This window comes from Kogia breviceps, chromosome 9 (assembly GCF_026419965.1).
Source record: "Kogia breviceps isolate mKogBre1 chromosome 9, mKogBre1 haplotype 1, whole genome shotgun sequence".
NCBI classification, from domain to species: Eukaryota; Metazoa; Chordata; class Mammalia; order Artiodactyla; family Physeteridae; genus Kogia; species Kogia breviceps.
In genome coordinates, this window is record NC_081318.1 from 109,508,413 (window position 1) to 109,536,145 (window position 27,733).

The 27,733-nt window shown below is 42.4% G+C and overlaps 1 protein-coding gene across 5 annotated transcripts; it reads right to left on the reverse strand.

Annotated features, from left to right (window-relative positions):
- Nucleotides 1-2,444: 2,444 nt before the first annotated feature.
- VSTM2A (V-set and transmembrane domain containing 2A) lies at nt 2,445-27,592 on the reverse strand. 5 transcript variants are annotated; one of them, XM_059074572.2, is made up of 5 exons: nt 27,208-27,592; nt 25,242-25,408; nt 23,977-24,027; nt 20,488-20,824; nt 2,445-4,654 (listed from the first exon to the last, which is right to left on the reverse strand). In XM_059074572.2, the coding sequence occupies exons 1-5, from the start codon at nt 27,281-27,283 to the stop codon at nt 4,566-4,568; spliced, it is 720 nt and encodes a 239-aa protein (XP_058930555.1). In that variant the 5' UTR covers nt 27,284-27,592; the 3' UTR covers nt 2,445-4,565. The 5 variants fall into 5 exon arrangements, with proteins under 5 accessions (XP_058930555.1, XP_066899021.1, XP_058930556.1 ...); XM_067042920.1 differs by having other exon boundaries at nt 2,445-4,776; nt 27,208-27,578; XM_059074573.2 differs by having other exon boundaries at nt 2,736-4,914; nt 27,208-27,531.
- Between the last annotated feature and the right edge of the window lie 141 nt (nt 27,593-27,733).

Sequence of the window (27,733 nt, forward strand, 5' to 3'; positions counted from 1 at the left end):
AAAGTTTGCATTGTAAAATCAATTTAATGTTTTGTGACAAGTGGTAACAAAAAAGAAACAGAACAAAATAGAAAATACTAGAGTGCATTTCATTGCATGCACAAAATAAGGGTAAATATTGTTTTGTGAAACTTTTGTTTCATTCATATACAGTGAAATACAATAAAATATTCAATGATTCTTTGGATTTAACACTGTCAAAGCTCATATGGTAGACGGTTTATACTATGCCTATTTATTTTTAACATCACATTTGATTCCTATCTTGGTTGAAGCATTCACGAGTACATACATGCTATTTTTTCTATGAGCCTTGCCTACCTCGGAATAATTTTATTTCTTTAACCATGAAAATATAACTTAACTAAGTATAAAACTATTTTATTATCATATTTTCCCCATTATGCTCTTTAATCCATTGTCTTCTGGGATTTGTATTATAAAGAAGTCTTAAGCTCTTCTTTTCTGATTATTGGATCACTTTTTTACTTTTTTCTGGGTACGTGTAGATTATTTTCCCCCTCCTACTGTTTTAATCACAATGTTTACCAACAAGTGTCTAGAGGCAAGTCTCCTTTCTTTCAATCTGTCTGCACTTTCAATTCATACACTCACACTCATGTTTTTAGTTCGAATGACATGTGTAATTATTACAACTAGCTCAGTGCTACACAAAAAGCAGTCCTGATTATCTTTCAGTTTTTCCTTTTCCTCCTCAAAATTATCAATTTTAAATAAGCATTAAAATGTTGAGTTCGATTCCCTCATGCTTAATATAGCCCTGCAGCTTCTCTACAAAAGTATAACTTGACTGCTTCCCAAGGAAGTCTTGCTTACAAGCTAAACTCTTCCCAATAAGAAGTGGGCTCCAGGGAGAGCCTGTGTCCTGACGGCAGAACAACAGCTCACACTGGAATGTTCACGGCACTGTTCGGCTCTTCTGCCTTATCTGGCTTTCCCTTGGCTCCTCTGACCCTCACTCACTTCCCACACCCCTGCCCTCCCTCCCGCCCAGCAGCCTGGATGCACTCACACTGGGAGTTTTGCACCAGTAGTTCCCTCCCTCTGGAGCCTCTCTTCCCAGATCCTCTCCTGACTGGCCTCTCATCATTCAACTTTGCTCAAAGGTTACCTCCGCAGAGCAGCCTCGCTTGACCACTCCTAGTCAAACTCCTTTCTGTCATCCTACTGCGTTTTCTTGGAACTTACTGCCACCTTATATTTTCTTGTTTTTGAATGTTTACTGTCTGTCTCTCCCTAGATACAGGAAACAATCTTATCTATTCCATCCCTGAAACCATGAGGTCTGTAACACTTCCTGAATAATAGACTTCTCCCCTTATTAATGAAAAGTTCTAAAATTAAAATTAGTTGGGCGTAATACATATTTCGTAGCTTCATAGTCTTAATTCCAAGATGCAATCATTAGAGTTTATGTATTATCTGAGACAGATTATATTTGCCCTAATTATTTTTATCATAGAATTTACCACTAAGTTAAATTAAATATTTTGTCTTTTATATATGATCAATACCAGCACTATTTATTTGACTTGTACCCTGTGAATATTTTGTAAAATCATATTTTAAACTCTTAACATTCATTCTAAAAATTCAATGAACGTCATCCCATATCTGTTATTCCATGTTATACATGAGAAATTTAATAAAAATTTCCTGTACTTAAAAATGTATGTTTTCTTTGCCTACATATATATATGATGGTTCCCTGAATATGTCTTGCTCCAAGAACTTCAAGGTAAACTAGTTCAAAATTATAATAAGTAGGACCTTTTAGGTGCTCAGAAGCATCCAAACATTCTTCTTTTAGGTCAGAAAGTCATAATTTAGTCACTTTCAGAATCAATGAATGTGAAGGAACATCTCCATAATATGCATGTAGTTTCAGCGGGTTTATGAAGTCCACTGAGTTTATTTACTAACTCAGATTAACAGCTCTTGCCTTAGATAATTTTTGTTATCTTATCTTCAAGTGATTTCATTTGCATTGTTTCATTTGTAAGCAGCTCGTAAGTCTTTGAGAAAGAACTCAAGAATTTGACTTGAATTCACGTAAGCAATTTGAACTTTTTGTGACTCCCTCTTATAGAAATATTTATCATTTAACCTTGGAAATCAAGGTTGAGAAAGTCAAATCATTTATTTTTTGATCTTTATTTGTTTCTATAGTTATGGTTACACACCAAGTAATAGTCCCAGAGGGACAATATATGGTGAGAAGAACGAGGTGTCTCTTTAATTTGTTATAGCTTCTGTTCCAATATTTAAGATTCCACTTTAAATTTTCTAGTTTGGAGAAACAGATTGTATGCCATGTTCTTTCTCAAAGAAGTTAGCGAGTCGGACTCTTGGTAGCACACTGACAAAAAAAATCTCTGTCATTCTGTACCCTGACACAACGAGTGTAATGAGAGTTCTTCCCAACCAACATAATGTCCTTTATTACAAGCGAGCACGGTGAACATCACTGATACAGAGATACATGTCCATCTTGCTTTAGAACTGACCAATCTCATGACCTGAACTTTGGGTAAAAGTAAATTACATGGTGGATTTTCCCAGACTGACTGAATTTGAATCAGTATACTTATTTATAAGTGAATGTATGAAATCTTTAGAGTCCAGAGAGACTTAATAAATAATATTTGTCTTATTATTTTATGCGTTTTAGGCATTAAACTTTGAAAGAAAATAATTTTTCTAGGTTAATAAAATAGTGCAATCAAATCTTTTATTTATTTTTCTCATTAGACTGAAATAATAAACCAAATGAACAAGAAAAATGTCAATAAAATATTTAGCATGAAACACTATTTCTCAGAAGATAATGTCAACGATTTATGAAAATATCACATTGCTTGTAATTGAATTGCAGAAAATCAATGCATTTACCTTTGAAAAGCAGAGGTATTCATTGCCTTCAAGCTTCAGTCTAGGACCTTAGGCTTGGTGCTGACGGTCCTATAGAGATGAGCTTCTGGTTTGTTATGAAAGAAAATGGAAGAATCTCTCTGGAAGGAAAACTTAGGTCATTTCCATCTCAACCATATCTACTCCATAGTATACATGGAACACATTGCTAGTCCTGCCCTATCATTCTTTGCCAGAGTAGAAAACAGGTTCTAAATAAAATAGTCTGAACTATCATAAAGCCAAAAATAAGAATGGAATATTTAAAGTTATAATTCACTTAAGTAGTGAAAACTGAACACATTATCTTCTTTAGTCGGGGATCTGCAGTCATCTTTTGCATATTATATTTAGCCAACAACCGAATTTTAATTTTTAATTAGGAGACATTAAAATATAATTAGCAGCAAATAACAGAATGACAAAGCTACAAAAATTCATAAAGGTCAAAGGAAGCAGCATTTTTTAGCCACAGCAAGAAGTGTTCTTCCATGAATTTAGCGATTCACGATGACCACTTCACCTACCCCATATTCACTTCCAAGGCAAATTTTCTCGTCGCGACATTGTTTTTTGACAATGATGATGATGAAAATACAGGAACGGCTGTCATAACCAGAGGGCTTACATTCTTCAGAGTTAAAAGATCCGCAAACCGCAATAAACAACACATATAAAGGAACAGCAAATTTCAGCACAGCATACACACAGCAAAATTATTTCATTTATCAGAGACCGACACGATTTTGAATACGCATTTTCCAGAAGGAAGCAGAGGGCAACAGAAACCATCTGCAACTGTCAAACCTGTGGAAGTGAAACAATGCATTACAAAATCCCCACAATCTAGGAATAAGTGAAAAACATGTTTTCTCCAAAAAAAAGTTGGTGGATGACCCAACGTATAGATACTTCTTGGTATATATTTATACAGAGAATGATAAAAATCAGCTTGCATGAGGCTCATAGTCTATCTACTTTGAAGTTATATTACACATACTATAAGCAATTTACAGAATTTATCATTTGCATATACAAGAATCGCAAAATGAATTAAAATGCACTGAAATATAGAACACTCAAAATGTTTTTATATAAACCTCCTAGGATTGACAGAGATTGGCCATAATCAGCACTTGCCATACTGAACAAGAACTACGATCAAAGAAAAAAGGAGAAAAACCCAAGAAAAGGGGAAAAATTCCAAAAAAAATGATCTTTTATTATTTCTTATTTAAAACGTTTTCACTGTTGACTCGCGGTGTTGAAAATTGTGTTCTTGCCCCCAGACAGGAGTTTTCTCTGATGATCGTTTATGTTCTGTAGCCTTTTGATCTCTGCTTACTTCCCGCAGATAATGGGTCTTTTAGTAGGAAATCAGTGGTATCTGTAGTAAATATTCGCTATACCCGATGACGGTCAGGCCAACCCCTGAGCAGTCAGTGAGATGATGCTTTGAGTAGCCGAAAGAAAAGGAAAAAAAAAAAATAGATCTTGCTATTAGAAAATGTTCTATCACTTCACACTAATTCTCTTGAAATAAAAGATCGGTGATTTGCCCAAGAAAATGTTACGAACAAAGTGAGATAGCCTCTTCGTTTGTTTCCGAAAGCAGGCGCTCCTTGTGTAGGTAATTAGAGTACAGTGGGTGCAGAGTGGTGCTTGGAGTTTAGGGTCAACTTTGCTGTCCGCTCCGTAGATTTTACAGGCGATTTGCTCTTTGCTTTAAGAAGAGAAAGTGATATTGGAAAAAAGTCAGCACTTTAGACTAAAGCAAAGCACCCTTCACAAAGCCACAGACAAGAAGCAGGACAGAAAGTCCATGGCTTGTAGCTATCCTCGCACCTGCGGAAGAAGTTATAAGATATTCGCTCATCTCGAAGATTTCCAATGCTCCTTATTAGGCTGTTTTAAACACATACATATATATATTTAATTAGCTCGCCAGCTTGGCTCTGGTGCCCATGAATGTCTTGGCATGCACTGCAAATAACAACACATACAAAGTATTTCAGTCCCGGGAAGTGGTCTTGTTTGCTTTGTCTGTTTTCAAGCCACGCCATCCCACAGTTGGGAACACTTAGAGGAACAAGTGCAGATAATTTTCCCTCAAGTAATTCTTTGAGGATCATTCCCTAGAGTTATTTGGCTGTTGCTATACGGGTGTCTAAACCAAATCCCCTGTTTTACCACTGCGAGCTTAAAACCACAGGAGATAAAACCCAAACCTACAGCAGCAGGGCTTCTCAGGGCCTGGAGAGTGGGTTCTGGAGTGGGTGCGTGGGGGTATCTGCTTTTAGAGGACGATCCTTCTCAACTTTTTATCCTTAAAATCTGAAGAAAAGTTAGCGCTATCAAGAATTGGAGATTTGTGAAAGCGCTCTGAGACTACATAAGGGAGAGAATGAAATAGTCTTTTGGCATTTTTCTTTACATATTTTATCCAGTAAGCTACAAATGATGTATTTAATACCTTCATTAGTGAGAAAACAAAAATGTGATGGGCCTCAAAGCATTTCTTTTCTTTCTTCTTTTTTTTTTTTTCTTTGAATTTAAGAAAGGTTAAAAAGGTTTGAAGGGGGTGAGGGTAGGAAAACTCAATCTTTTGAATATTTCATCTGAATCATGTTCAAGTCCACATTGGCAATGATAGAAATTGTGGTGAAAACACACGCTCTCAAAAAATCTCTGTGGAGTAAATATTTGGGCTCTAAAGGGGCTGTTTAGCGGACTCATATTCCTGTTTTCAGTTAGGTTACGGTAGTGTCATCATCGATTTGCCTTCGTTCAGGAGGTGAGTCATGTATTTAACAGAGAAACCTAATGACTGAGGACCCAGAGGTTAGTGGTGGGTCTCTGGAGACTGTTGCTTCACTCAAGCTGGGTGACGAGGTTCAAATTGCAAAAGGAAAGGTACAGTCCACATGCGGCTCTAAGTACAAAGATCATGCAAGGAAAACATATAAAATCTATGTAGGACCGCTAGCATCAGAGCTTTCCAAAATTAAAATATATGCCCTTGTTATCTTTTGCAGAGAGACCCTTTGACAGGGATTCAGTCAATTAAAAAAGAAAGAAAGAAAGAAAGAAAATGATTACATGGCTCTTTGAATTGCTCACCGCACTTGACACAGTCTGTCTGATGTCGAATAAAGGTTTCAAACACGCTAAAAACAATAAAACCAAGGAAACTGACTTGCTCTTAGGAAACAATGTTTTGTGAAATAATGGTTTCCTTTTCAGCACGGACATTGCAGATGGGCTCGAACTTGCTGAAACTGTGAATTATGCGGCTCATTTCTTGACTAATCAACCCTTCACAGGACACGCCCATCATTCCTGTGAGATTCGAAGGGAACAGCTACGTCATTCTAACCCTGCATTTCCTATCACACTGTGTCCGGCCAGTATGTGCAAGTGAAAACAAAATTGACATGAGCAGTATAACTGGAAACAAACCCAGTGACGTGCTGTAAAGAGTATTTTAAAGTCAAAAACTTGAATAGCCATCAGCTATGCAATAAACCACGGCACCACACCACTTTTCTTTTCCAGATTGTAATCATTCATCCACTCTAGGCACCTGCATTTCCTAGCATATTTTTCATTAAATGAAATTTATTTCTGTCAAGCCAAATATATATATTTTTTCCTACACAGTAAATTCTAAAGCAAATCTGTTGTGGCATCAAATCACTGATTGTTTTGCTCTTCTTTCTAGGTTTTATTTATGCCCGGAATGAAGGGGTATGTGCTCCTTTAGCACTGTAATCCCCAAGCCTTTGACAGTGAAATCTGAGAATCTAAAATGCTGTAATTTATCCTGTGTAATTTGAACAAATAAGCGTCAGTTCCATTCAGATGTACACTATTCTGAATATAATATTACTGTTTATCAAACGTGTTATGGTCTATTCTAGAGAAAATTAAGCAAATGTTTTTCGTAAGATGCAAACTTTGGCCATGCGTCACACTCTAGTCTCATTTTTACGAAGAGAAACATTTTACTGTTTTGAAACAATGAGATTGAGGATTGCAATCAGGAGCCCTGAGTTCCAATTTCCTCCGCAGCCACTCACTTCTGAAATCCCCAATAAGATATTTCTTTGATGTTTTCTAAAATAAGCGTCATAATTGTTTGCATATTGTTTTATATATATGTTTTCATGAGTATGCCAGACATTGTGTTTGGTTATCTGTTTTGCTTTATTTGGTTTCCTTTTGCTCTATGCCCAAGCCAAGCAGGATAACCTCTTATCCCCTAACACGATCATGCATTTAAGCAACTCTTGCCCTCACATAGCTGCGTTCCGTTGTGTCTGTTCCCACCGACTAGCTGTAAGCTCTCTCTCCTCTGAACTTCCTCTGTTTTCTGGTTTTCCCTCTCTTGTGGCCTTAACGTGGCTCACATTGACTTGTAATTCATTATATTCGTATCTTGCCTCACTGATTACACTATAAGCTCCTTAAAGGCAAGGGTGAAATTTTAGCAATTTTTTTATTATTCTCCAAGTTTAAAACAATGCCTTGAGTTTTTAAACTTTTGTCCCCAACACAAAACACCCTGTGAAGAAGAAAGGGAAATGTTATTATCTAAATTATGGGAAGAAAACGTGCAGATAACATGCCTCGATGAAGAGCAGCCCAATAGAACCTACAGATTTCTGACTCGGAATGTGATTTCATAATGTCCTTTGACTTCAACTTAATAATGATGCCTTTCATTTGTTTTTATGCTTAAACGTTTCCTCAGTGCTCTCTCAGGTGTAATTTCTCATGCCTTTGTAAGGTTGGGGGAGGGAGGATTTGCTCCATTTTGCAAATGGAAAAGTCTAAGAAGTCTTCTTAGAAGTTTAATGAGTGCAGACACTCGGCTTCCATTTTTCAGCCCTTTTCATACTTCATGTGATAGCGTATCACATTCCCCTCACTGGGACGTGGGCATCAGGCATGGCCCAAGACAGTGTCTGTGACAAGCGAGTTTGGCCAAGGAGAAACAGGAAACAGAAACGCCTCAAATATCTTATCTTCGGTATGTATAATTATTCTCTCAGAGAATAACAGAAAATTCCATCTATTTCTTAAAAACACAACACAACAAAACAAAAACGAATCCACAACAACACAACTCACAATCTCACAACTCACAATCACAAATCACAGATCACAACTCTCGAGAGTCGAGACCTCGGCGTCCTCAGCGATCAGGTGGAGAAGGAGTTGATCACCACACCCTCAGAATCACTGGCATCCGCCTGCCTTGTTTAACTCAGCACAGCCTTCCGGCCGGGAAAGCCTGCCTGGCCCTCATCTGTCTTGCCTGATGTAAGAACTTGGCTCCTTTTTGCACCTTCCATCTACATTGCCGTGTCCTTCCTGCATCTACAGCCGTGAGGCTGGGAGACACGGGGCACACTGAACGCAGCTGCACCCTCTTCTCCTTCACATCCATCTGCAAAATGGCTGCAGTGGACTGGGTACCTGCTATGTCAGGGGATATGCATACGTGTTACACGCATACGCTGTCTTAGTTCATCCTCTCGTCAGCCCAGTGTAGTAAGCAGACAGGTCAGGAAAATGTAACTCAGCAGCATGGAATAATTCACCCTAGGTTACACGGTTAATAGGTACTAAAGCAAAGGTACAGAAACGAAGAAAGAGCAATGCAGTCAGATCAACTCAGAGTCTGAATGTGCTTTTTCTGAAACTCCCTGAGGCAAGCAACCTTGCCTCACTGTCTCCGCACCAGTTAGATCAAGATGTGAAGCTATTATTTAAGTGTACATTTATCTTTTCAGCGAAAAGGCACTGGCTGTAACACACTTTGGAGAAAAATTAGGAAACTTCTTTTCCCCAAGTCTGAACTGATAAATATTGAATATGAAAACACTATCAGCTTCTTTGTTTTCCTAAACATTAATAAGTAAAGTTTGTTTTCCTCCATATGGTGTGGCAAATGTCTGATGATATAATATTTTGAACTTTTCATATTGTAGTCTTTTAAATCTCGAAGGTTCCTCCAAATTCATTTAAATATTTGAATGAGAGGTGGTTCCACCACCGTTCTTGCATGCGCTCTCCTTTCCATGAACTTCTCTTTTCTAAACTTTTAATTCAAATTTTATAGTCTGGGACCAGGAAAGGTTAAGTTGATGTTCAAGGTGCAACCATTAGTGACAGGACAGAAAGACAGCCAGAGCTGCTGGCCACCAGAAAAGATACGGGATATGGGTATTTAGTTCAAAGAAGTAAGTAGAACGTTAAGACAACTAACTAGGCAATTTATCCCATCTCTTATCTTGCCAGCTCTTCAAATATCCTCTTTCTCTTGGCTGGGATTATTTTGCGATGGGTTAATTTCCTCCTCCGTGAGCACAACTCTTGGTGTCGATATACGGAAGAGTCGTAATTCAGGGCACCTGTCTACAGATTTAAGTACGATTCTCATAGGTTTTTCTCTTTTCTTGTTTGAGTATCAGGTAGGGTCAAAAGGAGCAAGAAAAGAGAAAGAACACAATTTCTCTCCTGCTGTGGCTCCCTGGTCTGACTCCAGAATCTTTATTTTGTAGAAGTGAATATTCGTGATGCTTATCATGTGAACAAACCTAAGAATGGAAGTTTTCCAATAATAAAAGAAGCAACGGCTCAAATAATTGTTTTGCCTGTGAAGAGGCTAAGCTTATAACGAATGGAGTGTCCAGTTACAGCTCTAGGGAAGGACAGGCCTTTGACTTACCTCTCTTTCATTACAGATGCCAGCTTAAGGTATGAAAAGAGCTGTGTGAGAAAATCTGAGCTAGCTTTTAACGCAATTTTTATTCAGGTCTGCACATACTAAATCATGACTTAAGGGGAAAGGTCAAGTAATAGGATGATTTTATTCTATAATTTTTTGAAAAGAATATCTTTTTATTAGATTCTTCTGGGTCCAAGGCCGATTTCTTCCAGAAACCCATTTTTTAGAAGAAATAGGCTTCATTTTGACCTAATACATAAATCACCTGTTTTACTTTGCCCAGGCATGTCGGCAGCAGTTGTTTAAATTTCCTTTCCCGCCTTCCTTTAGTCAGCAAATTTACACGTCTATTCAGTTCCGAGGCCTCTTACTGTAGCTGAGAGAGCCGAGTGCAGCTGTCCACATACACAGGGTCTAGGTGACAAGGTGCATGGGTGACACCCCATTCACCACAGAATGTTCTAGACTTTCTTGCCTACAGCTAATCCCTGCGGGCTTTCAGGGTTCCTACCTTCTACAGAGACTCAAGAATGGGCAAAAAAAATGATGCCGCCTCCTGCCTGCTAAGGCCACACAGTGCATCTCTCAAAACAGCACATTTTCACTGTAATTTCACTTATTCAAGTAGGAACTGATCTTGGTGCAGACAGGGTGATGATTAGGACAGCAGCAGCTAATATTTCTTTACCTCTGACCACGGTCCCGGGAGGCTGCTATATGATCGTTTTGCTGATTAAGGAAGTGAAACCGAGAGGGATTCTAGAACACACGAAGTATGCTCGGTGCGTACATGGCGGCCGCTGAGACTCAGAACCAGTTCTGTCTGACGCTATAAACTGATTTGCATCATAATCTCAGCTGGAGAGTGTTCATTCCAGAAGACTCTAAAGTTTCTCAATTCTGCCTCTTAGAAATATACGGAAATATGAGTGGTATGGGAGAACAATATAAATTCATGGAAAAACAAATAAAATGTTTTCCAAGAATTAAGTTGAATGCAACATATATTTAATCACTGCTTTAACGCATAAAGAAGAATGATTCATTAAGGGCACTCCATTTACTGGTGTATAAATGAATGCTGCTAAGGTGCTTGAAACTATTTACTCACAGTCTACATGTGCCTTCTGTGGGTATGTTTTCATTACTAACGATCCAACTCTTTATGCATAATGGGAAGGTAGATACTCATCCACACCTTGTTGGAATGATCACAGACCCACGTTAGAGATCGCACACACGTGTAGCCTCGCCGCGCTGACACTGTCGCTGAAGTATCGAGTTTGTCTGAGGGCTTAAAGAAGCACATTCAACTCAAGAATAACTATGAGGACAAGTGGTGCCAAAGCGGGATGGCTTTGCTGAGGAGCTGTGATCCACAGCACTTATCCCGCTACAGGTGAGGACAGTGTCCTAAGGAAGCTGATAAGAGGCGCTCCTAGCTTTTACAATTTGCTTTAATTCAAGCACTGAGAGTGGAACCTACATTTCTATGCAGACAGGATTCTGAATTCATGAAGAAATGCTCTCTCAGACTTTTTCGAAGCAGCCATATGAAATAAAACATAATAATCATTTATAAATCTCCCAGTGTATTGATTTATAAATGATGGTGCAGTCACTTTGAGCTCCCTCCAAACTGAGGGCTCAGTGAGTCACACAATGGAGAGGAAAATGACTGCATGACATTGTATTTACGCACGTTATACGTGCTGGATTTATTTTATCAATATATTTATCAAGATCACACCCTTTATGTTTGGAAAAACAAAAAGAATCATTTGATGGTCACATTCTCCACCCAGCTCCCAGGAACTAAGATATAATGTTCTTAATTTCAATGCTACTAGCCATTTCTGAGGACACCACTTTCATGGTAGTGCTTTCAATTTTCATATGCACACGTGTACACGCATGTATGTATATTTTTGTCATGAGCTTCACAATCACACACCTTTATTTTACTTTGCCTTTCTTTGTTTATCTGTTGAACATATTTTGTTTGTTAGTTTGTTTTCTCTCTCAGGAGATGTCTGTCATTGGCCTCTTTTTAAATTTGGGAAATTTAAAATAATATTATTTTCTTCTTAAAACAAAAGTAATGAATTATCAATGTACAGATGTTATCAGTACAAAGAAAATAATCAAATAATTAAAAATTTTAAGATATCTTGACTTTTGATGGACATTTTCATATATTTCTTGTCATTTTTATACGCACATATCTGAGATAGATTTAAAATTTAGTATTCTTTAGTTTTTCACTTTAAAGTTTCGTATCCTATATTTTTTCACATTATATTATATATTCTTTATTTTTTCACTTTAAAGTTTCGTATCCTATATTTTTTGTATCCTATATTTTTTCACATTATATATTGGTTGTTCTCTAATTTCATTAAACATTTTTGAAAACATGATTGTAGAAGGTGTTTAATACTCACTGTATGGTTTTGTCCTGTTTCCTGCAACACTTCCCTACCACTCTTGGCCCTTTGAGTATTTCCGGCTGCGGGCAGACCTCTGTGATACACATCCCTGTTCTTGGGTCTGGGTCTGCCTCTCTCCTGAGCTCCTTGGAATTTCCTCCCAGGAGCATCGTCTCAGGGACAATCTCAAGTCCTGTGACTTATCTTTTCCTCCAGAAGGGAAGTACCATTCACCTGGCAAGTAATGATACAGCACAATGCCTGAGTACTGTAAGCTTGACACATGTTGATTTGTAAAATCTTTGCCAAGATTATACGTGTCAAATTTTTTTAAATGACTAGGGATTGGACTGGGACTGCAGTAAGTCTACAAATACTTTTGAAAAACCTGACATATTTATAATGGTGAGCTTGTTCATCCAAAAACACCATATTTACTCATTTATTCAAACCTAAACTCTTAACAAAGTGTTCTAATGGTTTTCATCTTTATACTACTTATTTGCTACTGCCTTAAAAAATAAGATATTCCATACCTTTTTCTTGTTACTACGATGCAGGATTATATATTATGCCACAAATACTTTGTTGGGTTATTGCTGTCATATGGAAAATTGATTTAATTTTATCTTTACCTTGACTTTATCAATATTATTTGATCACATCGGATATCTCTAAGTCATCTGGAGTGCATCTGCAAAATGGACATCTTCCCTTCTTTTCCTGAATATTAAACACAAATATTTCCTTGTCTGTTATATCACTTATTAGTTACACTTGATTTAATCAAACAAATGTTTTAAGTTATTTATAGTAAAATGTTATTTTCACTCGTATATTTTGTAACTTTTTTTTTTTTTTTTTTTTTTTGCAGTACGCGGGCCTCTCACTGCTGTGGCCTCTCCCGTTACGGAGCGCAGGCTCCGGACGCGCAGGCGCAGCGGCCACGGCTCACGGGCCCAGCCGCTCCACGGCATGTGGGATCTTCCCGGGCCGGGGCACGAACCCGTGTCCCCTGCATCGGCAGGCGGATTCTCAACCGCTGCGCCACCAGGGAAGCCCAGTCGAATATTTCTTTTTAGCTCAGCTCTTTAACTAATCGATGTTCATTTGGATATGTATCACAAATTGTAATAATATGTTTCTATTTGTTATTTATTAATTGAATAAATCCTCCCTTAGTTATTACATTTTAAATTCATCAGATATTTTCTTACCAATTTTAGAGCTTCCACATTTCTTATTTCCTTTCATCTCTATTCATATTTCTGCTCCTTTATGGCCCTCTTAACTCATGGTTATTTGATGATATACTTTACTATCTGGAAGGGAAAGGGGACAAGAACTAATAAGGGGCAAAGCTCACTCCCGTGCCACGTTTACTCTGCTGGACATTTCAAATACATCATGTCACTTAATGCTAACGCGACCCTTGGGGCACACGTGTCACTGCCTCAGTTTTACATATAAAGACTCTGAGATTCTGTGTGCAGCTCACTCAACAAACGAGCTGGTAGAGAGTGAATCTAGGAGTCAAATCTGTATCTATCTACTACCACAAACTATGCCATCCTTAGTATAAGGTTCTAAATCCATTTTGTTTTTCTCTCTTTTTAAAGCTTTGAATAATATTCTCACGTTTATATTCTCACATGTTTATATTTTCAGTTATATTATCTTGAACTATTTTGTGATTTAAGAACATCCAAGGGTATTTTTGGAAAGCTTGAATTTAATTACGGTAGCAGCCAGTGTGTAAAACTTCAGCTTCCTAAGACACAGTCTTTATTCAGGTCACACAGTTCAGAGTCCTAAAAATCCTTTGGAATTTTATTATTTTTTACCAATAAAGTTAACCATCTGGTTACAGCCTTAGGCAAGACAGCTGGTGGCTAGTGTGGTATGTAGTTACGTTATGCAGGGGACAATTTATCATCAATTAACATCATTGTGATAGAAGGAAAAAAGGAAGCTCTGAAATTATGAACAATAAAACATAAGTCAGGGATGAAGACCCAGTCTCCTTCCTTTAACTCAGTCACCTACACACAGCCAACCAGGAAAATATTCGCCACAGTAGAGCCAGGTGGTGGAGACCATTTACTCTCATCATTTCATTGCTGCTGCTAATAATAACAGTATATAAGCACATGCAGTAATAGTCGTATTAATAGAGCAGCTAGTTGTCACTTATTGAGAGTTGATCAGTGTCACGCTCTCTATGTATGTAATTTCATTTTAATCCTCAAAACTCTGTGAGAATCATACTACAGTTTCCATTTAATAAACGAGGACTTGGAAGTACACGCAGCTCTGTGTGATGGCCACGAGGTGTGAACAGTCTCTCTCCTTAACAATTGTGTCCACCCCCTGTACTGGTGAGAGGCCCCTGCAGATAGATCTAAGGGGCATCTTCCAGTGGATTTGTGCCCCTTTGCAGTTGAAATGAATGCACCTGTGTCAGGCTATAGGTGGCAGCAGCGTTCCTTGGGAGAAGGAGCCTTTGCCTTTCTTTTCTCTTGGAGGACGCTTGTTATTTTAACCAACAGAGTGAGGTCTTTCCAGCAACTTCTCAACCCGTTGGTCCTCTACCCAGAAAACTGCCCCTCTGGAAGCTTCCTGAAATCTCAAGGATCATGAAATCATTCGAGACAAGACCTTAAAACACTGGCAAATTCTGCTTCATGGCTCCTGGATCACAGAGCTCCTAGTAATCTCATATGAACCTGAAGGAACCCTAAGGTGGCCACGCATTGAAAAACCCCTCCAGCACACAGCACAGCCTTGGTTTTACAGACCCAGCCAGTTACTGAATTTCAATGAGTTAAGTTAAATACAGCTTGCAGGAGAATTTAGCAAGTATAGACTCCTAATCTACATAATTCCGGTTCAAACATAGCTCTAGCAGATTCCTTAGCCTGTATTATCCAAAGCATTGCCTCAAATCTATTTTTCACCTTATTCATAGATGCTCGATTAACATAGCTGCCATTTAACTGATAGAATTACAACGATCAAATTAATTGAGCCTGTGTAAACAGCCAAGTTGGATCATTTAAACCAAAATCAACATGGAGGTCTAGATTATACAAGTGGCTCTCTACCTGGACGCCGTGCACCATTTCCTCGTATTTTAAATCAGGAAAACAATCTCCTGCATGACCCTCAGCCCCTTATCTCCCTCCCCTCACCAGCTCTGAAATCTGTCCTTACGATCCTTCTTGCTAACTTTGGCCACTTTTGGAAAGCTGCCACGTTTGTCAGCCATAGAGGCGCTTCAGGAGCCCTTGGCTTCTAGCAGCTGTAGCAGCAGCTGCCTCTGAATGCTCAGGTTCACATCATGTTGAAAACACAATCATCGTATTTCTGAGTTCAGAGAATCAGTATTCCTGCTGAGCAACTACACAGAGAAACATAACTACCCCTTAACCGTGGCCAGTTTTCTTATGAGTGCCAGCTGTCGATCACAGGAGTGAAGAAAAGTTTCACAAAAGTCCATCACGTTACTGGAAAAAAAATAATAGCAAAAGACCGGTTTCTAAAAGTGTATTCTGTAGCATCACACACAGGCACACACATCTCATAGTAAATAATAACTTTTTTTTTTCTCTCACCCCTAAGAACTCTTTAGAGATAATGATTCTCATAATTGACTGCACATAAAAATGCATATTTCTGCTTCTAGACTCGGAAATTGGTCCTGGGATACGAATTTTTAACAAGCTCCCTGGTAAGTCTGGCACAGGACATCTGCACTTTGAGAAACACTGTTTAGGAGTCTTGATCATTTTTGCAATAGTGGCAATATTATCTATTTATGCAAATATAATTATAAGAACAAGAAGATAAAAGCAGAGACGTACTGGCCCTCTCTCTTTTCCTTTTCTTGCCACACATGAGCTCCGCGTGTTCTAGGCCCTTAGAGGACTGCAGAAGGAAGTGGTGACCTTTGTAGCCAAGAAGTTATCTTTAGGGTGGATCACCTACCCTGGTTTGCCTGAGGGTCAGGCCTCCCAGAAAGTGGGACTTCCAGCATTAAAAGGAGAAAAGCCCCAGGGAAAAATGACGATAATGTAAGACACAATGAGGGCTTCAAAGTTAAGTGTACACAAACTGCTGTGGGGACCTGAATGAGGAAACAGGCAATTCGAAGACAATAGGAGGAAGAATATTTCTTTTTGGTGAGAAAGCTAAGATAATCAATTTGATTTTGAATATTTGAGTTTAGGGGCCTGACCTGAATATTTATTGCTGTGAAACGAGCCACCCTAAAACCTAGTGCCTTAAAACAACAATTTATTATTATCTCTCAGGAGTCTGGAGGGCGGGGGCAGTCAGCTGGGGCTGAAGTCAAAGGCTGGCTTCAGTCAGCAACGTGTCTCAAGGCAGCGCAGCGGCACTTCCACTCGGTGGCTGGCTCTAAGCGGCCACAGCAGAGGCTGGCTGTCCCTTTGGACAGGGGTAGGTCTGCAGTTGGTTGGGGTGGCATTACTCCTTCCCATCTCACCGTCACGGTGGTCACAGGCCAGCCCAGGCTCGGGGCCGGGGGAGGGGGGGAAAGAGGCGCCACGCGTCGATGGCTGCTGTCAACAACATGCAGGGGCTCTGCTCCGCACTGTGCTCGTGGCACAGACGTGGGGGGCACGGTGGGGGCAGCGGGGGGCTCTCGTCCGGCTCTCCAGAGGGAAATCAGAACCGGAATATCAACTGGTACGTTTTCTAAGGACACGTTAGCGGTCGAAACCACAGAAAGGGATGAGATCAGGGCGTTGAGAACGGGAAAAGAACTACATTTAAGAGGGGAATTTAGGAGAAGCCCACAAAGAGAGGGGACACTAACAGCCGACAAGCAGCGGCCAGAGGGGAGTTTAGGAGACCGGAGACTGGAGAGCCGCCCCCACCCCCACCGGCCCCCAGGACTTGGGACACGGGAAGGGGAGACGGGATGTCCAGGGGTGCAGAGACAGGGCGGAGGTGTGACCTTCGGGGGGCGGGGCGGGGCTGTAGTCACAGTTTTGTTGGCCTGTTGGCCAGGGTTGGGGGAGAGGACCCATAGAAAGGGAACGTAGATGGGGGGGGAAACAAAGGAAGGGAAGTGGGGGGGTGGTGAGTGGAGGGGATGTTTGGCTTCTGTAAGGAGTAGATGTTCTCCAGGAGATAGGAAGAAACACGTAGAGAACGGTGTAGTTTATCGAGGTATCTGGGCATCTGTTCGCTGTGCAGGTGGAACTAAACCACTTCATGCTGGAATCAGGAGTTGCTACCCTCAAAGCACCTACAGGACACCCTTCAATGTCAGTTACGGGTACAGACAAAGAGCTGGAGAAAAGAAACAAGTAAGGGATGGCAAAAGCCAAGTTCTACCTGTTTGCTTTATCATTTTCCTTCATTGTTTTGCTTCTAATTGTGGATTATCAACCGGAGGTAGGATTAAAAGAATTTAAAGAGAGATATCATAAAGATCCAGTCACAGGCTCACTAGCTTTTGGAAAAATATGTGGTGAAAGTAGCTATATTGAATGATAGTTAAATCTTTTCTTTATCTTGTGATATGCAGATGGCAATGGACTATTTTTCCATCTTTTTTTCATGTAAATTTCTGCTTTAGGAAAACTGGGTAATTCTATGACGATCTGAACATTATATATGTGTATACATACAGAGTTATTTTTAGCGAATACTTTTCCTTCTTAGAGACACAGAAGTTCTCTGACAGAAAAAAGTATGAGTTAAGCGTTGAGTATTCAATCTAAATAGTTCAGCCAACTAAGTCAAAAACTATGATGAAACTAAAAGGCTGACAGACCAGCCTTTGGTAACAGGTTGTATTACAGTGTCATGTATACCACAGATGACGCATGCCTCCCTGTATGAAGTGAGAATAACAAAAAGACTAGCATAGCTTTTGGCCTGTAAAGGCAAGATTTTAATTTTTGTGTCTTCATTGTGTCTTGCCTTTAACAGAGTAAGAAAAGAAAGATGCATGGCTAATGGAATTTACAAATACTTTGTTTTCTCACAAATGGAAACATTAAAAAATATAAACCCTTTGAAGAATGGAAGTATGTCTTCCATTTTTGTGTCATTGTGCCTGGCATATAAGCTCCTGAAAGGATGGAGAGTGAATAAATGAAGCGTGGGTATTGAAATCAGCTTTATTTGAATATAACCGGAAAGATTATAAAGTGAAATGATTAATCAGGACGTGGGTGTTACAGGAAATATAATATGACATAAATATCCATCCCCAATATGGTATTTTATGCAATAACTGTGCAAGCGCAGAAACTTACACATGAATAAAATTAGTGGCTGGGCCACCCTAGCTTCTGCACCAGAAGTTAGAAAATGTTAAATGTATATAAAGTATTTTCCAGTATTCACTGGTAGCAAAAAATAGAAATGAAAGATGTTGCTGTATTTCAGATTAATCTTTGCTATAGCAGATAAGTTTTAGTGGAGATGACTTTGAATGGATACGGGCTTGCATGAGTCAGCATCCCGTCTCCTTTCACTCTTCCTCTAGGACATGCAATGAGTGAGGCTGGTGATGTGGTGGAAAACGAGCAGTGCTTTTTATTTGAAAATTGTTAGAAGATGTGTAGAGTTTACCACTTAGCACCAATCACAATACTAAGAAAGAGACTAAAGTAAAATAGATCTTCTTAGAGTATGTTATTCGATCCAAAACATAAAAGAGTGTAGAACTAGAACATTTCATTCTATGCTTAGAATCCTTCTCTTGGGATAGGTAACCTGTCTGTTTGATTCCACAGAATGGACGTACGGTTTCTGGCTTGGAATATTCTAGGTAGGCTAATAATTTCAATTCCACGATTTGGAGTCCTCACCAATTAGGTTGTAAACTGTCGGCTGAGGGTACTCTGTAATTTTGCATATAGTGTCTAGCTTCTTCTTTTGATGGTATGAAAGGGAGGAGGGCAATGTCTCCAAAGATATAAAATCTTTACCAAAGAATGGCTACAAAAATCATAATCATTAGGGGTGTGTGTGTGTGTGTGTGTGTATGGGTGTATATATATATATGTGTGTGTGTGAATATATATACACACATATTCTAGCTATGGTTTTCTTCTTTACTTTGGGATATAAAAGAGATGATAAAGAGGAAAATAAGGCAAAGTCACACAAATTTGGCTTCAGAGAGGCTAAGCTGTCTATTCATCAGACTGACATAAGTTGCCATGACCAAGGCACGCTGGGATAGCTGCTCACCTACATTTAAAGGCAGGACAAACTCACAGAGACCCTGAGTTAAGCTCAGGACAAGTCATCTCCATTAGCACATGAAGCCTAAGGAGGAACCTAGAGCGGCACACATTATTTTAAAAATGTTGTTTACAAATAAGGATTTAAAGATATATATATATATATATATATATATATATATACATATTTCTCCATATAAATGTAAATATATATTTAAATATATTTATATATATATAAATATCATCCTGATAAAATGATGAGGTTTTTTGAATGTAATGGCTAAAAAGAATTTGAATGGTAGCAATAGAATTTTCTATTACCAACAGTAGTGTCAATAATTCTTCAAAGATAAACTATACAGGGAAAAACTTAAAGATGAGAAAGTAAAGGTTTTATGCTCCCTTCATCCTATAATATTACGTCAAGTGTGTTAGTGAAATACAGAACAGTCTGGGGTGGTGTAAGGTGCTGCCTATCCCAAGGTTAAAACTTCAGTGAGTTTCCATTGGCTGAATGAGCGCATCAATTAATGCTATTCAGAGCGGCGTTAACTTGCACAGCTGACTTAGGGAGCGGGTGACTCAGCCTGACGGAGCTTCTGAGTTGGCATCGGAGCCACACCGACAGGAGCTGCCTTATCTCTGCACCACTCTCTGCCTTTCACTCCCCACCCCCCCCCATTTCCTCCCATTATCATCATCATTTTCATCACAGGCAGCTGAAGCTTCTCCTCCAAAATCAGAAGCCCTTGGAGACCGGGCCTGCTTAAGGCTACGGGGTCCCTGAAAATGGAGTGGGTCTCTTTCACTTACATGCTGATTAAGTGAAAGTCTCTTAATTTGGGCCATTATCGACACATAAATCCGTGCAGAAAATAAACATGCATTTATAATGCACCGGAACATTACATGATTTATTGTGCTTATAGTGTGTAAACACAGAAGGGAAAGAAGTCCGGCTCTCAGATCCCCTGGACGTGAAGCACTGCCAGCGACTCACGGGCAGGTCGCACCCTCTGAGAACGCCGGCCCCCCTGGCTCTCATAGCTCATCCTCATTTCCACCGAGCTAGGCCTCCAGTTTTAAACCCGTCATACGTACATCTGTCTACTCTGACCATCTTTCTGTGCAGGGTCTGTGAGGGGTAAAATGGGTTCCATACCTGATTGTGGACTTTGTTTGGGGATTTTGGCCGCCGCCTGAGGGCTGGACGTGGAGAGCACTCGCTGGCTGGTGGAGCTGTGCACGCTGCCCGGAGCAGCGGCTGAGACGTTCTTGCGGGGCTTCACGTCCTGCAGCCACATGGGCGAGGCCTCCAGGGCCTGCATCCTCCGAGCGTGGCTGTTGGCGTTGACTTTCAGGTAGGCCTGGGCCTTGTGTTCCTGAAGCTCTCCGTAATTGGCGTCGGTCACCCTGCATTCATATAGGCCTTCATCCTTTTTCCTCACTTTGGAAATCTGAAGCTTGTGAGAGATGTCATTGCCTTGGACTTTCACTGTCTGAAAAATCGCCAAGTACAAAAATAAAGCGCTACGTCAAGAGACTGCGTTCCAGCACCTCGTCCCGAGCTCGCTAATGCGGGAAAATGAAAGGGTCTCTCTCACTGGTCTCACAGCCACAGGCTGAAAGCTTTTTGTTTTCTCAGCAGGCGAATTGGAAGACCTTATTTATCCTATTCTACTAACACCTGGACTCACAAGCTCATGGAGACATTAGTTCGGTCCAGCTGGGCCAGATCCCATTAGCCTGTGGTTCCCATTTCCCAGGCTGTGGGACGGGCTCCGCCATGTTCCCTTCAGGGGACTGGCCTCTGCCTGGGAAGCTCAGCTGAATGAAGTAGGACCTAATGAGGCTGAGGGTATGGTTTACACAGCCTCTCTCACTTCTTCACTGCTGGCGGCTGCTCTTTTTTTTTTTTTTTTCGGTACGCGGGCCTCTCACTGCTGTGGCCTCTCCCGTTGCGGAGCACAGGCTCTGGACGCGCAGGCTCAGCGGCCACGGCTCACGGGCCCAGCCGCTCCGGACGCGCAGGCGCAGCGGCCACGGCTCACGGGCCCAGCCGCTCCGGACGCGCAGGCGCAGCGGCCACGGCTCACGGGCCCAGCCGCTCCGGACGCGCAGGCGCAGCGGCCACGGCTCACGGGCCCAGCCGCCCCGCGGCACGTGGGATCTTCCCGGACCGGGGCACGAACCCGTGTCCCCTGCACCGGCAGGCGGACTCTCAACCACTGCGCCACCAGGGAAGCCCTGGCGGCTGCTCTTGAGAGATCAAAAAGACATGTTGTTGGTCACGACTGAGTTTAAGTGAGAAGGCGCTCTTATCCCCACTTTGGGATGATTACTAAAGGGACTGACAAAATAGACTTGGACAGTAACGTTGTTTTCACAGATTGCGGGTGCAGTCTGACCTAGAGTCATAGGGTGGCATGATTTAGGGAGGAGATTAATGTCACCTGAAATCCTATGGCTCAGAGTACATACCCCCTGCTACCATAGGGTCTGTGTGCCACTGGAACTTGAGATGCCGTCAGTTAAACGCTGCTTTGATTTTCGAAATAGAAATTGACTCTCATTTCTACCAATAATTTATAGGCCAGGTTAAGAGCAAGATTATATATAAGCTTACGTAAAATACATAAAATTCTATAATAGGTAACAGATATGTCTCTATAAGCATCTTTGTCAGAACTAGATTTGATATATATCATATATAATCCACGATTGACAGAATGATGGACTTCATAAGACATTCAAGATTTAAGGATTTGGATAATCTCAAAAGATAAGAAGTGAGGAAGGCATAAAGTTATTTCTCTACTGGCCCTTACACTTTCAAATAGCCATAAGTAATTAAGAAAATTTGGGCAGTGTTCATCTGGTTTTTACATATAGAGTTGTATATACAAATAGTTTCCAACATCTGAACCATAAGTTTGCATTTATGTGTATGAAAAATCACATATGAATATTACTAATACTGTAAAAATAAAGGGAATCGATAGTTTCAAATATATTTTCAGCTGGGTCTCCGATTAAGGTTGGGGTACTCAAAGTGCTTATATTATTATTATCCCACTTTACAGTATAGTAAACTGAGGCTTAGGGGGTTTGGGTCAGTGATTTTCAAGACTGCCTGCCCGCTAGAATCATCTGAGGAGGTTTAGAAAATGCTCTCATTTGGATTAATGTAGAAACACTGTGTGCATATTGGGGGGGGGGGCAAAGCTCATATCAGTATTTTGTGAAAGCTCTCCTGAGAATTCAAATTAACTGCTAGTTTAGGACATATGTTCAAGGTCACACAGCGGGTAAACTGGGAACACACTGCTTTCTACCTCAGTTTGTGTCTAGAACTCTTTGCAGTTTATGAGATTATATGAACTCTGGGCACAGATAATACTGTAGGCAGTTGTGTGCGTGGCTACGCATCTGACTGCATGCTCCCCTAGGTCAAGATGTGTGAGGCTGCTTCGCCACTGGTCTTTGGAGGGTTGGGGTATGGGTCAAGGATGAAAGTTGAATAGGAAATAAACAATCTATCTAATTGTATGTGTATATGAAAAATGAAATATTTAAGAAAAACATCGTTAATAATGGATCTTACCAATAAAGCTTTTCTAGCACTGTCAGAAAACAAGAGTTTCTGTGATATAAGAATAATTGAATTGAAAGGGTCTACAAAGTCCGTGAGTTTATGAATAGAAACTGGAGTTTCTGGTTTGTATCTTATTTTTGTTTGATATTTTCTTCCATGTTGAGATTATACATTTAGATTAGAGAATCTGATTTTATTAGTATAATACATTCTTACACTTTTAGTTATAATAGCCTCAGAATAAATTTCTTTTTTAAAATGTGGGTCATTGGAGTTTTAGATTCTTTATACATATATTACTTCTAGTAATAGTAACTTGTTTACTAATTATCAACAAGCTGAGCAGCTGCACAGTATAAAATGATTCTAGATGGCTTCATCTGAGGTGTAGTTAAAAAAAAAGATTTTTTTTTTCTAATTTCACTCACAATTATGAAAAGTAATAACCAGAAGAGTAGAAATACATCTCTGTATTATCAACAGGTTAACCTCCTCCAATAATGTTTTTATATTTATATTGGCTTTCGGTTTTATATTTACATTTATATGATTTTGAACATTGGCATTAGAAATACGTTGCATGCATTATGAATGACGTTGACGTTGAGCTGTTTTCATTACAACTTCAACACTCTGTTGGATGCTCTAATTTTTTTCAGCCGGGGAAGATTTTCGTACCGTTAGTGTTTTACTTGCTATTGAAGGATAATTACTGGTATAATTTTGAACGGATATTATTAGCATCGCAGCCCTTTAACAGTTATGTAACTGTTAATAAGAGCAAGAATAAAGTCTCACACACTTCTTTGGGTGGCAAAATGACTCCCTAGTAATTGTTCAAATAGCTACGTCATTAAGAGAAATAATTTTACTGTATGAACTCTGCTTCAGTGTGTGTGTATCCAGTGAGGTAAGACACGACACAGACAGCGGGCTCTCGTCCTGCGTCTGCGAGTTGCCTGTTTCAGGGGCTTGTAAGTTAATAGGCTTTTGAAAACCTGAAATTCCCTAACTGGTGCCCCCGGGCCCGAGGGCGGCCGTCGCGGTGACACTCACGCTGATCTTGGTCCCGTCGCCGTCCGGGTCCCGGTATGGCAGCAGCTCCGTCTGCGGGGGGGCGGAGGGGGGGTGGACACCGACGCTCAGACCGGACCCGGCCTGAGCCCTCGGCCGTGCAAACCTAGCGGGGGGGGGGCGCTGCCCCGGGCCGCCCGGGGGCCGGGCTCGGGGACTCGGGAGCGGGGATTGGGGGCTCCGGAGGGCGGGGGCTCGGGGAGCGGGAGAATTAGGGACCCCCGAGAGTGGGGATTCCGGGGGGGGGGTACCGCGGAGGCTGGGATTCCGGAGGGTGGGGACTGGGGGGCGGGAGAATTAGGGACCCCCGAGAGTGGGGATTCGGGGGGGGGAACCGCGGAGGCTGGGATTCCGGAGGGTGGGGACTGGGGGGCGGGAGAATTAGGGACCCCCGAGAGTGGGGATTCCGGGGCGGGGGACCGCGGAGGCTGGGATTCCGGAGGGTGGGGAATCGGGGGCACCCGGGGAACTCGGGGGGCTGCGTTGGGGTCGGGCCCCCGGGGCGCGCCAGTCTGCGGGACGGGCCTCTGCGTCGTCCCCGGCCCGCGTCCCCTCCCCGCGGTCCCTTCCACAGGCTTCCTCTCGCCCCCGCACGGCCGCCGCCTCTTCTGCAGATCGGCGCGCACCTCCGTTCAGACCCTCGTCTCCCCGCCCCTCCGCTCCCGCTCTGTTCTCCTCCCCGCCCCGCCGCCTCTCCACTTGGGTCGCCTCGGGTCCCTCCGTCAGTCCCCATCCCCTTCTCCCCTGTCACCCTTTCCTCCCTCTCTCCCCGTCCTCCGTCTCCCCCCACCTCCCTCTTTCCCCCCCCTCCCCCCCTCTCCCCTCTCCCCTCTGATTACGGCGGAGGTGAGACAAACCGACGGGGGTGGAGGACGGGGGTGATGGAAACACCGACATCAGTCCTGTCCTCACACCACCGTCCCGAAGGGGACACGGAGTGTCCGGGGACGTATCAACGCGGCAGTGCCACCACGGACAGCTCACAATGACCCGTACGAAAAGGAGGAGGCTATTCCCAGTCTTTAACCGGGAAAGCCTGGACAGCATGCCTTCCCTTGGTTTTAACGTGGTGTCGAGAAGCAGGGCACGCGGCTCAGCCCCTGGCGTCCCTGGGCGTCCTCCTTGCCGAGAGAGCCAGGGGGCTCCCCACGGGCGCCCGGGCATCATCTTGGGCCCGACCCCGACTGGACGCTCAGGGGTCTAAGTCAGTGGGTGGGACGGACGCGAAGGCGACGGGACTCCGCTACCTGTGCCCCGGCCACTTCGGCCCCGGGGTCCAGGTCCTCCGGCCCCCGCAGGAACCACCACTGGATCTCCAGGTACACCGAGGCGGAGCCGCTCTGGAAGGCGCAGGACATCTCCACATTCTGCCCCTCGGTGGCCGTCACGTTCCGCGGAAACTCGGTAAATTTCGCTGCAAAACAGAAACGCACCCTTTTGGAATATACACCCCACTCTTGACAGCGTCTCTTGAGAGCTCACTACATTTTCCTTCGACTTAAAAATAAATAAATAAAAAACGCATCAAAACCCCCTCTGTGACCTCCCAGAGGCTCCCCAACCCCCTCTCCTTTGCCTCGTTCTGGTCTTATTTTTGGTGTGGTGCCTAAATCATTTTGTTTTTGATCAAGTCCAGATAATGGAAACGTTTAACAAGCTTGCCAATAACTCCCCTCTGTTAGCCAAGATGCCCACAGTTAGATACAAATACCTTTCGTCAGACTGCAGTATTCCCCAAAACTCACTGAGGGTTTCAGTGAAGTATATTATACACAAATCTGTCAAGCTGATACAAGAGGAGAGCCTCCTGCCTCCAAGTTTCTAAACAATCTATGACTAACTGGACGTTTCACGTTAATAGAGAAGGGATCATGATTATCTTGTCAAAATTTACATTCCTGATATATCATGACACTTATTAGCCATTGTGATTCAAAGGCTACAGCAGTGAAACAAGTTGCACACTTTCTAAGCTGTGGATATTTCTTTCCAAATTAACCTTCGTATTCCCATCGAGCAACTGTATTGTAAACTGTCATACACCGTGGGATGTAAGAATCACACACCTGGGCTTGGTTCAGATTAAAGATTGTTCTTAAGTCACTAGAGACATTTTTCCCCAGCCTTTTCATTACCCATCTTGACACTGCTAGTTTGCAAGATTCATGGAGTCATGGTGAAACTCACAAAAATATGTTTCCTCTCTCCCAAAGGCACTTCTCCAACATGGAATGCTTTGGGATGGTTGTTCTTATCTTGTCCAAGAAATATTTTGCAAAGAGCTGATGATTCCCCAAAAGTCTTGGAGAGATTTGTGGCCGAAGGAAGTGCACAGCTACAATGCGAACTCACGGGGAGGAGGGCTGAGGGGGCTGCAGGGCCGATTCGGGGTGGATGCACTTTGCCCCCACTTTTCAATGCGAGGCACTATCAGTGTCTCCTTCCAAAAAATTTTTTTATAAAATCCCAAAATGATCTCTATTAAATTGAACCGTATTTATACTTAGAGGAAATGGGAGATGTTAAGAAGACATTGTGATCTGAAAAGGACTCTTCCGTTCAAGCTGGAAGGAAGAGTGTGGCATTTCTGTTTGCAGAAGCGATGCAGTCCTCTGACAGCAGAGGTGTGATTTGTTCATGGTGCTGAAATGGTCACTGCAGCCTGCGAAGTCCTAACAACTGGATTTAGCAGGCTACTGCTGCTGCTGCTTGTAATGCAAGTCGTGCCTTTTTATGGGCCCTCAGAGGAGTCTGTCCTTTGATAAACACACAGACAAACGAAGTCACACGGACCCAGAAAAAGGAAACTCTAAGCTCATACTGGCTACATCGAGGAGGAGAGCTGGCCATGGAGAGTCCCCGATCCCCAGCTCTGTTTGCGATGATTACGTATGCACGAGTAGTCACCCTGTGCACACAGATAGAAGGGGGACACACACACACACACACACACACACACACACACACAACCCTGTGTCTGTGCTCACCGAGGAACCCACCTCGTTGTCGGGCACCAACTAGATCTGCTCTCAAATCCAGCAGGGCTACTATTCAATAAACTTTAAAGAAAAATGCCATACAGAACACTATTCCTCTGTTACTTGCTGAGAACCTCACCACATCTGCCTGGCCATTCTTTGAACACAGACAAGACACACAAACACACACTCACAGCGCAAGCAAATGTATATTTGCCAGTGAGCACAGACTTACCTTGAGAAGAAAGCCCTTGCTGTACATATAAAACGGAAAAGAAAACAAATCCAACATACGCCAAAAAGATCCCCATCGTTCCAAAAAAAAAAAAAAAAAGAAAAGAAAAAAAGGGGGGTGGGGGTCGTCACATCAGTGTAGCCAACAGCCAAAAAGCCCTAAAAGAAAGGAATGCCACTGTCTCGCGGGCTCGGTCTCAGCGCCCGGGGGGCGGCGCCGCGCACATCCTGCTGCTCGCCGGCGCGGACTGGCTCTGGGGGCCCGGAGCGCGGAGCGGGGAGCCGCCGGCGCGGTGGCGGGCTGGGCTCCGGCGGGCTGCGCGCGCACACCCAGATCGCGGCGCGGGGCAGTGCCTGGCCGCTCGGCCGCCCGCCTTCCGCTTCCTGCGGCGGGTCCGGCGTCAGCCCGCGGCGTGGGGCGCGTGGCGCGGGGACGGGCGAGGGGCGGGGACCTCGCGGGCTCGCGCCGGCTCCCCTTCCGCGCCGCGGCGCCTTTAACTCCGTGCGTGCCGCGGCGCGCTCCGTCT